The sequence below is a fragment of the Netta rufina genome, assembly GCF_964035555.1.
Source record: "Netta rufina genome assembly, chromosome: 38".
Classification (NCBI taxonomy): Eukaryota; Metazoa; Chordata; class Aves; order Anseriformes; family Anatidae; genus Netta; species Netta rufina.
Window position 1 is genome coordinate 121246 of NC_140162.1, and position 16854 is coordinate 138099.

At 59.1% G+C, this 16854-nt stretch overlaps 1 protein-coding gene across 2 annotated transcripts; it reads right to left on the bottom strand.

Annotated features, from left to right (window-relative positions):
* Positions 1-301: 301 nt before the first annotated feature.
* Positions 302-3732, bottom strand: COX6B1 (cytochrome c oxidase subunit 6B1). 2 transcript variants are annotated; one of them, XM_084304267.1, is made up of 4 exons: positions 3622-3731; positions 2349-2456; positions 2148-2248; positions 302-492 (listed from the first exon to the last, which is right to left on the bottom strand). In XM_084304267.1, the coding sequence occupies exons 2-4, from the start codon at positions 2452-2454 to the stop codon at positions 439-441; spliced, it is 261 nt and encodes an 86-aa protein (XP_084160393.1). In that variant the 5' UTR covers positions 2455-2456; positions 3622-3731; the 3' UTR covers positions 302-438. The 2 variants fall into 2 exon arrangements, with proteins under 2 accessions (XP_084160393.1, XP_084160392.1); XM_084304266.1 differs by lacking the exon at positions 302-492 and adding an exon at positions 1815-1833 and having other exon boundaries at positions 2059-2248; positions 3622-3732.
* Positions 3733-16854: the final 13122 nt, after the last annotated feature.

Here is a 16854-nt window from a genome sequence, read left to right on the forward strand (position 1 = left end):
CTGCGTGGCCTGGGCTTGACGCCGCTTCTCCCCGGGGTCCTGCCCCCGAACCTGCCCCTGGGTCTCCAACCCCCCCCACTCGGTCCCCTGGTCCCGTAACGCCCTTGGGGGGGGGGGAACCTCGAGGACCCTCGGGTGACCGAGCAAGGGGTCGTCCCCCCCTCCCCGAATTAAATTTGGTTAATTAATAAAATTTCGACGTCGACCGCTCTCGCCCCGTTTTCTCCGTCCCCGCGTCCCCACCACCAGAACCTGGCGGAGCAAAAAAAAAAAAAATTCAATAAAACACCCCCAAAACGGGCCAGTTCAACCCTTTTATTGTCAACCGCCCCCGTGACGGCGGCGTCCCCGCCCCGGTGACATCCGTGTCACCTCCTTGGTGGCCGCGGTGGTGGCCCCGGACCCAACCCCCCTCCCCGTGCCCCGGGTTGGAGGAGCTCAGATCTTGCCGGGGAAGGTCCCCTCCTCGCGGTACTCGTCCCACGTTGTCACCTGCGGGGACACGGTGGCCTTGTGGGGACACCTGGGGGGACGTGGTGGCCCCACAAAGGGACATGGTGGCCCCATGGGGACGTTGGGGTGGACACGAGGACCTTGTGCCCGTAGGGGACACCACGGGGGGGTCCTGGAGGTGTTGAGGGCTTGGGGACACCACGGGGAGGTTGGGGGGGACCTGAGGGGTGTGGGGACACCATGGGGCCACCATGAGGGGCATGGTGGCCACCATGAGGGCCACAGGGCCATGGGGCCACCCCGGGACACCCAAGGGCCATCTGAGGGACGTGAGGGCCACCATGAGACACCCAAGGGCCACAGGGCCACCATGGGACACCCAAGGGCCACCTGGGAGACGTGAGGCCACTATGGGACACCCAAGGGCCACAAGGCCACCATGGGTCACCCAAGGGCCACCTGGGAGACGTTAGGCCACCATGGGACACCTAAGGGCCACGAGGCCACCTCGGGACACCCAAGGGCCACGGGGCCACCCTGGGACACCCAAGGGCCACCTGGGAGATGTGAGGCCACCACGGGACACCCAAGGGCTACAAGGCCACCACAGGACACCCAAGGGCCACCTAGGGGACGTGAGGCCACCATGGGACACCCAAGGGCCATGGGGCCACCGCAGGACACCCAAGGGCCACCTGGGAGACGTGAGGCCACTATGGGACACCCAAGGGCCACGAGGCCACCCCGGGACACCCAAGGGCTACCTGGGAGATGTGAGGCCACCCTGGGACACCCAAGGGCCATGAGGCCACCATGAGACACCCAAAGCCATCGAAGCCACCCCGGGACACCCAAGGGCCATCTGGTAGACATGAGGCCACCACGGGACACCCAAGGGCTACCTGGGGGACATGAGGTCACCATGGGACACCCAATGGCCACGGGGCCACCCTGGGTACTCAAGGGCCACCTGGGGGACGTGAGGCCACCACGGGACACCTAAGGGTCATGGGGCCACCATGGGACACCCAAGGGCCACGAGGCCACCCCAGGACACCCAAGGGCCACCTGGGGGACGTGAGGCCACTATGGGACACCTAAGGGCCACAGGGCCACCCCAGGACACCCAAGGGCCACCTGGGAGACGTGAGACCACCATGGGACACCCAAAGCCATCAGGGCCACCCCGGGACACCCAAAGCCATCGAGGCCACCATGGGTCACCCAAGAGCCACGAGGCCACCATGGGTCACCCAAAGGCCACCTGGGAGACGTGAGGCCACCATGGGGCACCCAAGGGCCACGAGGCCACCTTGGGTCACCCAAAGGACACAGGGCCACCATGGGACACCCAAGGGCCACAAGGCCACCCCGGGTCACCTAGGGGACGTGAGGCCACCATGGGACACCCAAAGCCATCGAGGCCACCAGGGGCCACCCAAGGGCCATGGGGCCACCCCAGGTCACCCAAGGGCCACCTGGGAGACGTGAGGCCACCATGGGTCACCCAAGGGCCACAAGGCCACCATGGGACACCCAAGGGCCACGGGGATGAAACGAGGAACCCAACCAACGTCGAAACGACGTGGAAACACCTCGGGGCACCCAAGGGCCACCGGGAGGACCCGAGGCCCACGAGGCCACCCAGGGGCCACCCTAGGGTGCCACGTCACTGGGGGGGAGGGGCCACTCACCCAGGAGGTGGGGCAGATGGACTTGTAGACGCGGTAGTACCACTGGCAGGGGGTGGCGTCCGCCCCCTTGGCCGCCATCGCCTTTTCGCAGCGGTGGAAATCTGGGGGGGGGGATAAAAGGGGGACACGGGTGTCACCGGGGAGGGGACACGGGGGTCCCAAGGGTGGGGGAGGGGTCAGAGGGGTGGGGGAGGGGCGTACCCAGGTAGTTCTGCCAGCAGTTCTTGGTCTGGTTCTGGTTGGGGAAGCGGCTGTCGAAGGGCGCCGTCTTGTAGCGCTCCAGCTTGGCCCGGATGTCCTCCGCCATGGCTAATTAATTAGTTAATTAGCTAATTAATTAGCTAATTAATTAGACAATTAATTAATTAATTAGCAGAGTTAATTAGTGGTTCGTTTATGGGGGGGGAAGGAGGGGAATGGGGAGGTTTGGGGATGTCAACAGCAGCCCCAAGGGGGTCCCAGGAAGAGGTGGTTGGATGTTGTTCCCAGTAAGGCACTGGGAGCGCTCCCAGTAAGGCACTGGGAGCCCTCCCAGTGGTCCCAGTAAGGCCCAGTGATCCCTCCCAGTAAGGCCCTGCGAACCCTCCCAGTAAAGCCCAGTAAGGCCCAGTGACCCCTCCCAGTAAGGTCCTGCAAGTCCTCTTAATAAGGCCCAATGATCACTCCCAGTAAGGCCCTGTGAGCCCTCCCAGTTGCCCCAGTGCAGCCCAGCTATCCTTCCCAGGGCCCCCAGTAAGGCCCTGAGAGCCCTCCCAGTGCTCCCAGTAAGGCCCAGCTATCCTTTCCAGGGCTCCCAGTAAGGCCCAGCAAGCCCTAAGTGCTTCCAGTAAGGCTCTGTCATCACTCCAGTATACCCAGTAAGGCTCAGCAATGCTCCCAGTACTCCCACTGGAGCCCAGTAGTTCCTCCCAGTAAGTCCCTACAATGCCTCCAGTAAAGCCCAGTGACTCCTCCCAGCACTCCCAGTAAGGCCCAGTGACCCCTCCCAGCTCTCCCAGTAAGCCCCAGAGATCTCTCCCAGTGCTCCCAGCAAAGCCCAGTGATGTCTCCCAGTTACCCTGCTGCTCCTAGTAAGGCCCAGTGACCCCTCCCAGCGCTCCCAGTAAGGCCCAATGACCCCTCCCAGCACTCCCAGTGAAGCCCAGTGACCCCTCCCAGCACTCCCAGTAAGCCCCAGAGATCTCTCCCAGTGCTCCCAGCAAAGCCCAGTGATGTCTCCCAGTTACCCCGCTGCCCCCAGTAAAGCCCAACAACCCCTCCCAGTGCTCCCAGTAAGCCCCAGTCACCACCCCAGTCCACCCAGTGCTCCCAGTAAACCCTACAAACCTCTCCCAGTAAGGCCCAGCGGCTTCCCCAGTGCCTCCAGTAAAACCCAGTCCCCCCAGTGCCCTCCCAGTGCTCCCAGTAGACCCCCAGTGCTCTCCCAGTAGCTCCCAGTAGCTCCCAGTCGCTCCCAGTTCCCCCCCCCCCGCACCAGCCGCCGCCGTTCCCGTCAAAGTGACTTTCACCGCCGCCGCTGCCCTCACGCCGGAACCACCGAGACGCGACAGGAAGCGTAGAGCGCCGCCGGAAGTAGCGGCTGCTGCTCAGCTCGCAGAAGGGGAGGAGCCGTCGAGACGCGGAGGGTAGAGCGGCCCTCGCCGAGGGCGGGGCGGGAGCGGGGAGGACTGCGGGCGGGAGGGAAAATGGCGGCGGGGAGGCTGCGGCGCTCCCCGAATCGCCTCAAAACGCCCCAAAACGGCTCCGAAATGTCCCAAAACACGCTCAGAAGCCCTCGTAGCACCCCCAAATAGCCTGAATGTTCACCAAATCCCTCACAGCGTCCCCAATTTTTCCACAAATACCTCAAATTGGCCCCAATTTGTGCCTTTCTCCCACACAGGTCTCTAAATGAAACACCCCAAATCCCCATTTTCGTCCCCAAACATCCCAGACCCCCCTAAATGCCTCATGAATGTCCCCATACGACCCTTAAATGCCCCATCCTTTTATCCCTCACTCCAAATCCTCCCCACTTGCCCCTAAATATCACCCCCAAAATGTTTGTTTCTGTCCCCAAATTTCCCCTCAGGCCACCAAACGCCACGTCCCTGACCCTAAATACCCCCCAAAATCCCACATTTGTGTCTCTAAATCCCCCCCACAACCTCCCAATGCTCTCTCTCTGATCCTAAATACCCCCTAGATGTCCCCGGATCCCCCAAATATCCCATTTTTGTCCTCAAAAACAGTTCAAGACCCTAAAAACCCACTTCCCATACATAAATCCACACAACTCCCCCTCAAATACACTCTTTTTACCTCTAAATAACCCCACAAATCCTAAATATCTCATTTTTGTCCTCAAATATACTTCAAAACCCCCAAAGCCCTGTTCCTATATACAAATCCACACAGCTTCCACGTCAAATGCGCCATTTTTACCTCAAAATAACCCCTTAAATTCTCCAAATTATTAGTATCTATCTCCAAAATACCCCCAGGATCCCAAAATGCCCTAAATCTGTCCCTAAATATTCGCAGGATCCCCTAAATGCTCTCAGGACCCCCTCCAAATGCTCCATCCCTGTTTTCAGCCACACTCTGGACCCCACAAAATGCCCCATTCCTGTCCCCAAATCCCCCCAACACCCCCCAGATGTCCCATCCCTTTCCCCAAATACCCTCCAGGACCCCAAATCACCCATTCTTACCCCAAATCCCTCCCCAAATCCCCCACATTCTCCATCCCTTTCCCAAATCCCCTTCACGACCCCAAATCCCTCCCAAACATCCCAAATGCCCTATGTTTCTCCAAATAGCCTCCATGACCCCAAATCCCCCATTCCTGCCCCCAAATCCCCCCAAAACACCCTGATATCCTTCATCCTTTTCCCTCAATACCCTCCAGCACTCCAAATTCCCCTATTTCTGCCCCCAAATCCCCCCCAAACACCCCCATATCCTCCACACCTTTCCCCAAATCCTCTCCATGACCCCAAATCCCTCATTCTTGTCCCAAATCCCCCCCCAAATACCCCCATATTTTCCACCCCTTTCCGCAAATACCCTCCAGGACCCCCAGATCCCCCATTCCTTTCCCCAAATACTCCACAGGACCGCCAAATCCCCCATTCCTGTCCCAAATCCCCCATTCCTGCCCCCAAATCCCCCCCCAAACACCCTAATATTCTTCATGCCTTTCCCCAAATACCCTCCATGACCCCAAATTCCCCATTCCTGCCCCCAAATCCCCCCCAACACCCCCTCAAATCCCCCATTCTTGCCCCCAAAGCCCCCTCAAACACCCTAATATTCTTCATCCCTTTCCCCAGTTCCCCTCCATGACCCCAAATCCGTCATTCCTGTCCCCAAATCCCTCATTCCTGCCCCTAAATCCCCCCGCCCCTATTCCAGGGGTCGCCCCTGGGGGGCGCTTTTAGGGCACGGCCGGGCGCTAGGACCCAGCGAGATCCCGGCCCTGCGCGGTTACTTCCGCCCGGCGCAGCTTCGGGAACGGTGGTGCGCATGCGCGCTGCCCGGAACTGGGCGGGGTCTAGCGGGTGACGCACGGCGACTTCCGGCAGCGGGAGAGAGCGCGCGGCGCGTGAGGCCCCGCGTGGAGCAGCGGCGGGATGAGGCCGGGTGCGCACTGGGAGCACTGGGAGGCACTGGGAAGGACTGGGAAGGGACTGGGAAGGGACTGGGAGAGGCTGAGGAGCACTGGGAGGGGACTGGGAGCGGCTGAGGGGCACTGGGAAGGGACTGGGAGGGGAACTGGGGGGTACTGGGGGGAACTGGGAGGTAACTGGGGGGACTGGGAGACACTGGGAAGGGATTGGGAGGCACTGGGAGAGGCTGGGGGGCACTGGGATGGAACTGGGAGGTGACTGGGGGGGACTGGGAGGTAACTGGGGGGGATTGGGAGACACTGGGGGGACTGGGAGGCACTGGGAAGGGATTGAGAGGCACTGGGAGAGGCTGGGGGGAGCTGGGAGACACTAGGGGGGACTGGGAGGTAACTGGGGGGGACTGGGAGACACTGGGAGAGGCTGGTGGGAACTGGGATGTAACTGGGGAGAACTGGGATGTAACTGGGAGGTGACTGGGAAGCACTGGGAGAGGCTGGGGGTTGCTGGGAGGGGACTGGGGGATACTGGGAAGGACTGGGGGGAACTGAGAGGTAACTGGGAAGGCACTGGGAGGGATTGGAGGGATACTAGGGGGAACTGGGAGGGACTGGGGTGAACTGGGAGGTAACTGGAAGGGACTGGGGGGAGCTGGGAGAGACTGGGAAGGGACTGGGAGGTAACTGGGAAGGGACTGGGGGGGACTGGGAAGGATTGGAGGGACGGGGGGCAACTGGGGGTGGATTGGGAGGTAACTGGGGAGTAACTGGGAAGGCACTGGGGGTAACTGGGAGAGAACTGGGAGGGACTGGGGGGCAACTGGGGGGAACTGGAGTGGAACTGGGAGGGATTGGGGGCAACTGGGAAGGTCCGGGGTTTAACTGGTGTGGAACTGGGCGGACTGGGGCACTGCTGGGCTTGCTGGGAGGGAACTGGGAGCCCTCTCGGGCCATCCCAGTGCTCCCAGTTTGCCCAGTAACACTTCTCTCTCCCGCAGGTTTCAGCCCCCGGGGGGGGCGCGGAGGCTTCGGGGACCGGGGGGGCCGCGGGGGCGACCGGGGGGGTCGTGGGGGCTTCCGGGGGGGGCGAGGTGAGTGCCCCCCGTCCCAGTTCCCCTCCCAGTGCTCCCAGTATGCCCAGTTCCCTTCCCAGTACCCCCATATCCCCTCCCAGTAAGCCTAGATCCTTTCCCAGTGCCGCCAGTCTCCCATCCCAGTGCTCCCAGTAAGCTCAGTTCCGTTCCCAGTGCTCCCAGTTCCCCTCCTAGCCCCCCATCCCCTCTCCCAGTGCTCCCAGTTCCCTTCCCAGCCCCTTATCCCTCCTCCCAGTGCTCCCAGTTCCCTCCCCAGCCCCCTATCCCCTCTCCCAGTGCTCCCAGTTCCCTTCTCAGCCCCTTATTTCCTCTCCCACTGCTCCCAGTTCCCTTCCCAGCCCCCCAGCCCCTCTCCCAGTGCTCCCAGTTCCCTTCCCAGCCGCACCATCTCTCCTCCCAGTGCTCCCAGTTCCCTTCCCAGCCTCCAATCCCCCCCTCCCAGTGCTCCCAGTTCCCTTCCCAGCCCCCCCAATCCCTCTCCCAGTGCTCCCAGTTCCCTCCCTAGCCCCTTATCCCCCCTCCCAGTGCTCCCAGTTCCCTCCCCAGCCCCTCCAATCCCTCTCCCAGTGCTCCCAGTTCCCTCCTAGCCCCTTATCCCCCTCCCAGTGCTCCCAGTTCCCCCCAGTGCCCACTCCTCTTCCACAGGTGGCGGTTTCAAGTCCCCCGGGGGGGGCCGTGGCGGCGGTTTCGGGGGCCGAGGACGAGGAGGCCCCGGCCGAGGGGGCCGGGGGGGGGGACGCGGAGGCCGGGGGGGCTTCAAGGGGGGCAAGAAGGTGACAGTGGAGCCCCATCGGCACGAAGGTATGGGGGGGGGGGGGCGATATATGGGGTCTGGGGGGCGATATATGGGTTTTGGGGGCGATATATGGGTTTTGGGGGCGATATATAGGGGCTGGAGGGCGATATATGGATTTGGGAGGTGATATGGGGGCTGGGGGACAGTATGTGGGATTTGGGGGTGATATATGGGGGTTGGGGGGCGATATATAGGGGCGGGGGGCGATATGTGGGGTTTTGGAGTTGATATGTGGGGGCTGGGGAGCGATATATGGGGTTTTGGTGGCGATATGTGGGGGCTGGGGGCATTATATGGGATTTGGGGGGGCGATGTATGGGGGCTAGGGAGCTGTATGTGGGGATTTGGGGGCGATATATAGGATTTAGGGGTGATATGTGGGATTTGGGGGCGATATATAGGGGCTAGGGGAGCGATATATGGGGTTTGGTGGCGATATGTGGGGGCTGGGGGGCGATATGTGGGTTTTGGAGGCAATATATAGGGGCTGGGGGTTGATATATGGGATCTGGGGAGAGGTATGTGGGATTTGGGGGCGATATATAGGGGCGGGGGGGCGATATATGGGTTTTGGGGGCGATATATGGGATCTGGGGAGCAGTATGTGGGGTCTGGAGGGCGATATATGGGGGCTGGGGGCGATATATGGAGGCTAGAGAGCTGTATGTGGGATTTGGGGGCGATATATAGGGGCTGGGGAGCAATATATGGGGTTTTGGTGGCGATATGTGGGGCTGGGGGGCGATATGTGGGTTTTGGAGGCAATATATAGGGGCTGGGGGTTGATATATGGGATCTGGGGGGCGATATATGGGATCTTGGGAGCGGTATGTGGGGATTTGGGGGCGATATATAGGATTTAGGGGTGATATGTGGGATTTGGGGGCGATATATAGGGGCTGGGGAGCGATATATGGGGTTTTGGTGGCGATATGTGGGGGCTGGGGGGCGATATGTGGGTTTTGGGGGCAATATATAGGGGCTGGGGGTTGATATATGGGATCTGGGGAGAGGTATGTGGGATTTGGGGGCGATATATAGGGGCGGGGGGGCGATATATGGTTTTGGGGGCGATATATGGGATCTGGGGAGCAGTATGTGGGGTCTGGAGGGCGATATATGGGGGCTGGGGGCGATATATGGAGGCTAGAGAGCTGTATGTGGGATTTGGGGGGCGATATATAGGGGCTAGGGAGCGATATATGGGGTTTGGGGGGCGATATATGAGGCAGGGGTGTGGTATGTGGGATTTGGGGACGATATATAGGGGTGGGAGGGTACGTGGGGTTTGGGGGGCGATATATGGGGTTTGGGGCAATACATGAGGCAGGGGTGCGATATGTGGGATTTGGGGGCGATATGTGGGGTTTGGAGGGCGATATACGGGGTTTTGGGGGTGATATATGGGGTTTGAGGTGCGATATATGAGGCAGGGGTGCAATATGTGGGATTTGGGGGCGATATATGGGGTCCGGGGGGCGATATATGGGGTTTGGGGTGCGATATATGAGGCAGGGGTGCGATATGTGGGATTTGGGGGCGATATATAGGGTCGGGGGGCGATATATGAGACTACAGGGAGCATATGGGGCAATTGGGGTTTTGGGGGCAATTTGGGGGCGTTATGGGGCACTTGGGGGTCCGGGGGGGCAGTTGGGGATCCGGGGGGCAGTTGGGGGTCTGGGGGGGCACTTGGGGGTCCCGTGGGGCAGATCCCCAAAATTTGCCCCCCCCCCAGGGGTATTTATCTGCCGGGGGAAGGAGGACGCGCTGGTCACCCGCAACATGGTGCCGGGGGAGTCGGTGTACGGCGAGAAGAGGATCTCGGTCGAGGTGGGGCACTGGAGGGACTGGGAGATACTGGGAGGGACTGGGAGGGGGCCGGGGGTCAAGTGGGAGGGGGTTAGGGGGAGTTGGAAGAGGGTAGGAGGCACTGGGAGGGCGCTGGGGGGAACTGGGAGGAGGTTGGGGGGAGTTGGGAGGGCACTGGGAGGAACTGGGAAGGGGCTGGGGGGAGTTGGGAGGGCACTGGGAGGAACTGGGAAGGGGCTGGGGGGAGTTGGGAGGGCACTGGGAGGAACTGGGAAGGGGCTGGGGGGAGTTGGGAGGGCACTGGGAGGCACTGGGAATCCCTTGAGGCAACTGGGAGAGTCCTGAGGGTAAACTGGGTCAACTGGGAGAGTCCCGAGGGTAAACTGGGGTCAACTGGGAGGCTCCCTGGTCAAGTGGGGTCAACTGGGCGGCCTCTTGGGTCAACTGGGAGGTCCCCTTGGGCAACTGGAGTCAACTGGGACAGCTCTGGGGTTAATTGGGAGGCCCTTTTGGGCCCCATTGGGCAACTGGGAGGTCGCTTCAGTCAACTGGGAGCCTCGTTGGTCAACTGGGAGGCCCTTTTGGGTAACTGGGGTCAACTGGGAGCCCCGTTGGGTCGCTTTGGTCAACTGGGAGGCTCCTTTGGTCAACTGGGAGACCCCGTTGGGTAACTGGGGTCAACTGGGAGACCCTGTTGGTCAACTGGGAGGCCCCGCTGGTCAACTGGGGTAAACTGTGAGTCCCTTTTGGGTAACTTTGGTCAACTGGGAGGCCCCGTTGGTCAACTGGGAGCCCCGTTGGTCAACTGGGGTAAACTTGGAAGCCCCGTTGGTAAACTGGGGTCAACTGGGAGTCCCTTTTGGGTAACTGGGGTCAACTGGGAGGCCCCGCTGGTCAACTGGGGTCAAATGGGAAGCCCCGTTGGGTCGCTTTGGTCAACTGGGCTGCCCCGTTGGTCAACTGGGAGGCCCCTTTGGGTCCTTTGGCCAACTGGGAGACCCTATTGGTCAACTGGGAGGCCCCATTGGTCAACTGGTGTCAACTGGGAGACCCCGTTGGGTCCCTTTGGTCAACTGGAAGACCCCGTTGGGTAACTTTGGTCAACTGGAAGACCCCGTTGGGTAACTGGAGTCAACTGGAGGGCCTTTTGGGTAACTGAGTCAACTGGGAGGGCCTTTTGGGTAACTGGAGTCAACTGGGAGGGCCTTTTGGGTAACTGGGGTCAACTGGGAGGCCCTTTTGGGTAACTGGAGTCAACTGGAAGACCCCGTTGGGTAACTGGGGTCAACTGAGAGGTCCCTTTGGTCAACTGGGAGGCCCCGTTTGGTCCCTTTGGTCAACTGGGAGGCCCTGTTTGGTCCCGTTGGTCAACTGGGAGGCCCCGTTGGTCAACTGGGAAGCCCCGCTGGTCAACTGGGGTCAACTGGGAAGCCCCGTTGGGTCCCGTTGGGTAACTTTGGTCAACTGGGAGGCCCCGTTGGGTAACTTTGGTCAACTGGGAGGCCCCGTTGGTCAACTGGGAGGCCCTTTTGGGTAACTGGGGTCAACTGGGAGGTCTCTTTGGTCAACTGGGAGGCCCTTTTGGGTAACTGGTGTCAACTGGGAGGCCCTGTTGGGTCCCTTTGGTCAACTGGGAGGCCCCGTTGGTCAACTGGGGGGTCTCTTTGGTCAACTGGTGCCAACTGGGAGGCCCTTTTGGGTAACTGGGGTCAACTGGGAGGCCCCGTTGGGTAACTTTGGTCAACTGGGCTGCCCTGTTGGGTAACTGGTGTCAACTGGGAGACCCCGTTGGGTCGCTTTGGTCAACTGGGCTGCCCCGTTGGTCAACTGGGAGGCCCCTTTGGGTCCCTTTGGTCAACTGGGAGACCCCGTTGGGTAACTTTGGTCAACTGGAAGACCCCGTTGGGTAACTGGTGTCAACTGGGAGGCCCCGTTGGTCAACTGGGGTCAACTGGGAGGCCCTTTTGGGTAACTTTGGTCAACTGAGAGGCCCCGTTGGTCAACTGGGAGGTTGCTTTGGTCAACTGGGAGGCCCCGTTGGGTAACTTTGGTCAACTGGAAGACCCCGTTGGGTAACTGGTGTCAACTGGGAGTCCCTTTTGGGTAACTGGTGTCAACTGGGAGGCCCTTTTGGGTAACTGGGGTGAACTGGGCACCCCGTTGGGCACCCCTGACCGGCGCCTGTCCCCAGGACGGTGACACCAAGGTGGAGTACCGCGCCTGGAACCCGTTCCGCTCCAAACTGGCCGCCGCCATCCTCGGGGGCATCGACCAGATCCACATCTGCCCGGGGACAAAAGTCCTCTACCTGGGCGCCGCCTCGGGGACAACGGTGTCCCACGTCTCCGACATCGTGGGGCCGGTGAGGGGACGCGTTTTTGGGGGACGCGGGGGCATTTTGGGGGACGCGGGGGCATTTTGGGGATGCGGGGATGTCGTGGAGGGGGGTGATTTGGGGGGTGTTTTTAGAGGGTTTTGGGATCTGGGGATGTGGGTATGGGATATCGTGGAGGTGGCACCTTTGGGGACATTGTTTTAGGGTTTGGGGTCAAGGGGACATGAAGGCGGCACTTTTGGGGACATTATTATAGGATTTGGGGTCAAGGGAACATGGAGGTGGCGCTTTTGGGGACATTATTTTAGGATTTGGGATCAAGGGGATATGGGTTGGGGATATCATGGAGGTGGCACCTTTGGGGACATCGTTATAGGGTTTTGGGTCAAGGGGACGTGAAGGTGACACTTTTGGGGACGTTAATGTAGGATTTGGGGTCAAGGGGATATGGAAGTGGCACTTTTGGGGACATTAATGTAGGATTTGGGGTCAAAGGGACATGGAGGTGGCACTTTTGGGGACATAGTTACAGGGGTTTCGGGTCAAGGGAGAAGGAGGTGGCACTTTTGGGGACATTATTTTAAGATTTGGGGTCAAGGGGATGTGGAGGTGGCATTTTTGGGGACATTGTTATAGGATTTGGGGTCAAAGAGAGATGGGTTGGGGATATCATGGAGGTGGCACCTTTGGGGACGTTGTTGTAGGATTTGGGGTCAAGGGACATGGAGGTGGCCCTTTTGGGGACATTGTTGTAGGATTTGTGGTCAAGGGGATATGGTGGTGGCAGTTTTGGGGACGTTTTTGTAGGATTTGGGGTCAAAGGGACATGGAGGTGGCACTTTTGGGGACATAGTTACAGGGTTTTGGGTCAAGGGGAGATGAAAATGGCACTTTTGGGGACATTATATAGGATTTGGGTCAAGGGGATATGGAAGTGGCACTTCTGGGACATTGTTATAGGATTTGGGGTCAAGGAGAGATGGGTAGGGGATATGTGATGGTGGCACTTTTGGGGATATTGTTGTACGGATTTGGGGTCAAGGGGACATGGAGGTGGCGCTTTTGGGGACATTAATGTAGGATTTGGGGTCAAGGGGAGATGGAGGAGGGCAATTTTTGGGACATTGTTGTAGGATTTCGGTCAAAGGGGTATGGAGACGGCATTTTTTTGGACGCAATTATCGGGTTTTTGGTCAAGGGAACGTCCCCAGTGCTGTCCCCAACTTTGGGGAGCCCATAGACATCCCCAACCTCGGGGGACCCCATAAAACTTCCCCGGGGGAGGGTGGGTGACCCCCAAAAAAATGTCCCCGACCCCAGGAGGGCCTGGTCTACGCCGTGGAGTTCTCGCATCGTTCGGGGCGCGACCTCATCAACGTGGCCAAGAAGCGCACCAACGTCATCCCCGTCATCGAGGACGCCCGGCACCCCCATAAATACCGCATGCTGATAGGTGAGACCCCATTTTTGGGGGATCCCAAAAGAAGTTTTGGGGTCTCGGGGGGGGTTGGGAGAAGATTCGGGGGATTTGGTAGGGTTTTGGGGTGTTTTGGAGGTGTGGGAGAAGTCTGGAGGTCCCTCAAGGTGTTTGGGAGGTGGTTTTGGGAGCATTTGGGTTTTTTGGGGTGTTTTGGGGCATCCTGAAGAGGTGTTTTGGGGTCTTGGGACGTATAGGATGGATTTCGGGGTGTCTTAGTGGGGTTGGATGTTTTGGGGTCACCTGCGAGAAGCCCTTGTCCCTTTTAGGGTGCTCTTCGTTGGCCATGGCCAAGAATCGTGACCATTTTGGGTCATTTTTTGCGTTCCTGCTGAATTTGGGGTCATTTTTTGGGGTATTCCGGGGGAATTTGAGTACTTTTTAGGGTCCCGAGGATCTCGGGGACCCTTTTGGGGTTGGGCTTTGGGGTCATTTTTGGGGTTTCCCCAGGGATGGTGGACGTCATCTTCGCCGACGTGGCGCAACCCGACCAGTCGCGCATCGTCGCGCTCAACGCCCACAACTTCCTGCGCAACGGCGGCCACTTCGTCATCTCCATCAAGGTAACGGGCACCAGTATGGACCAGTATGGACAGTATGGGGCGCTGGGAGTTGGGTTGCCTCGGACGGGTCGCTGGGGGGCACTGGGAGCCAGGGATGGGGCTACTGGGGGTTCAGGATGGGTTACTGGGAGCCACTGGGAGCCCGGGATGGGTTACTGGGAGCCACTGGGAGCCCGGGATGGGTTACTGGGAGGTACTAGGAGCCCGGGATGGGTTACTGGGAGCCACTGGGAGCCGGGAATAGGTCACTGGGAGCCCAGGATGGGTTACTGGGAGGTACTGGAGCCCGGGATGGGTTACTGGGAGCCACTGGGAGCCCAGATGGGTTACTGGGAGGTACTGGGAGCCTGGGATGGGTTACTGGGAGCCACTGGGAGCCCGGGATGGGTTACTGGAGGTACTGGGAGCCTGGGATGGGTTACTGGGAGCCACTGGGAGCCCGGATGGGTTACTGGGAGGTACTGAGAGCCTGGGATGGGTTACTGGTAGCCACTGGGAGCCAGTAACAGGCTACTGGTAGCCCAGGATGGGTTACTGGGAGACCGGAATGGGTTACTGGGAGCCAAGTACAGGTTACTGGGAGCCACTGGGAGCCCTCCTGGGGCAAATCCCCCCTCCCACCCCATTTTCCCCCCCCCTTTTTCCCCTCTTTTTTTCCCCAAATCCCCCCCTTCCACCCCATTTTTTCCCCCTTAATGGGTCGAGCAGGGTCTTGACCCCCCCCCAAAAAATTTTTGGGACCCCCCCAATATTTTGGGTCCCCCAAATTTTTTTTGCCCCCCCCTTCTCCATTTTTCCCCCCCCCCTTTTCCCCCATTTTTCCCCCTTTTACCCCCCTTTTTTTCCCCAAATCCCCCCCTTCCACCCCATTTATCCCCCCCTTAATGGGGTCGAGCAGGGTCTTGACCCCCCCCCAAATTTTTTGGGGACCCCCCCCCTAAATTTTAGACCCCCCCCATAATATTTTTGGCCCCCCCCCATATTTTTGTGTCCCCCCTTCCCAATTTTTTCCCCTCTTTTTTCCCCCTTTTCCCCCCTTTTTTCCCCAAATCCCCCCCTTCCACCCCATTTTTCCCCCCCTTAATGGGGTCAGACGGGGTCTTGACCCCCCCAAAAAATTTTGGGACCCCCTCCTAAATTTTGGACCCCCACATAATATTTTGGGACCCCCCCCCATATTTTTTTACCCCCCTTTTCCCCCATTTTTCCCCCTTTTACCCCTTTTTTTCCCCAAATCCCCCCCTTCCACCCCATTTTTCCCCCCTTAATGGGGTCGGGCGGGGTCTTGACCCCCCCAAAATTTTTTGGGGACCCCCCCTTAAATTTTGGGGCCCCCCCCATTTTTAGCATTTTTTAGCCCCCCCAACCCCCCCTTAACACCCTATTTTCCCCACCTTTTCCCCCTTTTTTCACCAAATCCCCCCCTTCCACCCCATTTTTCCCCCCTTAATGGGGTCGAGCAGGGTCTTGACCCCCCCCAAAAAATTTTTGGGACCCCCCCCAATATTTTGGGTCCCCCAAATTTTTTTTGCCCCCCCCTTCTCCATTTTTCCCCCCCCTTTTCCCCCATTTTTCCCCCTTTTACCCCCTTTTTTTCCCCAAATCCCCCCCTTCCACCCCATTTTTCCCCCCTTAATGGGGTCGAGCAGGGTCTTGACCCCCCCCCAAATTTTTTGGGGACCCCCCCCTTAAATTTTAGACCCCCCCATAATATTTTTGGCCCCCCCCCATATTTTTGTGTCCCCCCTTCCCAATTTTTCACCCCCTTTTTCCCCCTTTTACCCCCATTTTCCCCCAAATCCCCCCCCTTCCACCCCATTTTTCCCCCCTTAATGGGGTCGAGCAGGGTCTTGACCCCCCCCCAAAAATTTTTGGGACCCCCCCCAATATTTTGGGTCCCCCCAAAAAATTTTTTGCCCCCCCTTCTCCATTTTTCCCCCCCTTTTCCCTCCTTTTTCCCCCCTTTACCCCCATTTTCCCCCAAATCCCCCCCTTCCACCCCATTTTTCCTCCCTTAATGGGGTCGAGCAGGGTCTTGACCCCCCCAAATTTTTTGGGGACCCCCCCTTAAATTTTAGACCCCCCCCCATAATATTTTTGGGCCCCCCCTTCTCCATTTTTCCCCCCCCTTTTCCCCCATTTTTCCCCCTTTTACCCCCCTTTTTCCCCAAATCCCCCCCTTCCACACCATTTTTCCCCCCTTAACGGGGTCGGACGGGGTCTTGACCCCCCCCAAAAATTTTTTGGGGACCCCCCCTTAAATTTTGGACCCCCCCCATAATATTTTTGGCCCCCCCCTGCATACTTTTTGCCCCCCTTCTCCATTTTTACCCCCCCTTTTTCCCCTCTTTTTTCCCCAAATCCCCCCCTTCCACCCCATTTTTCCCCCCTTGACGGGGTCTTGACCCCCCCCCCAAAATTTTTTGGGGACCCCCCCTTAAATTTTGGCCCCCCCCATAATATTTTTGGGACCCCCCCATATTTTTTGCCCCCCTCTTTCCCCTCTTTTTCTCCCCTTTACCCCCCTTTTTTCCCCAAATCCCCCCCTTCCACCCCATTTTTCCCCCCTTAACGGGGTCGGACGGGGTCTTGACCCCCCCCCAAAATTTTTTGGGGACCCCCCCTTAAATTTTAGACCCCCCCATAATATTTTTGGGACCCCCCCCATATTTTTTACCCCCCTTTTCCCCCATTTTTCCCCCTTTACCCCCTTTTTTTCCGCAAATCCCCCCCTTCTACCGCATTATTCCCCCCTTAGTGGGGTCTTGACGCCCCCCAAAATTTTTTGGGGACCCCCCCTTAAATTTCAGGCCCCCCCAAAATTTTTTTTGCCCCCCCTTTTCCCTCCTTTTTTCCCCCTTTTCCCCCCTTTTTCCCCAAATCCCCCCCTTCCACCCCATTTTTCCCCCCTTACCGGGGTCGGGCGGGGTCTTGACCCCCCCAAAAAATTTTTGGGGCCCCCCCAAATATTTTGCCCCCCCCCCATATTTTTTACCCCCTCTTCTCCCTTTTTTTCCCCTCCT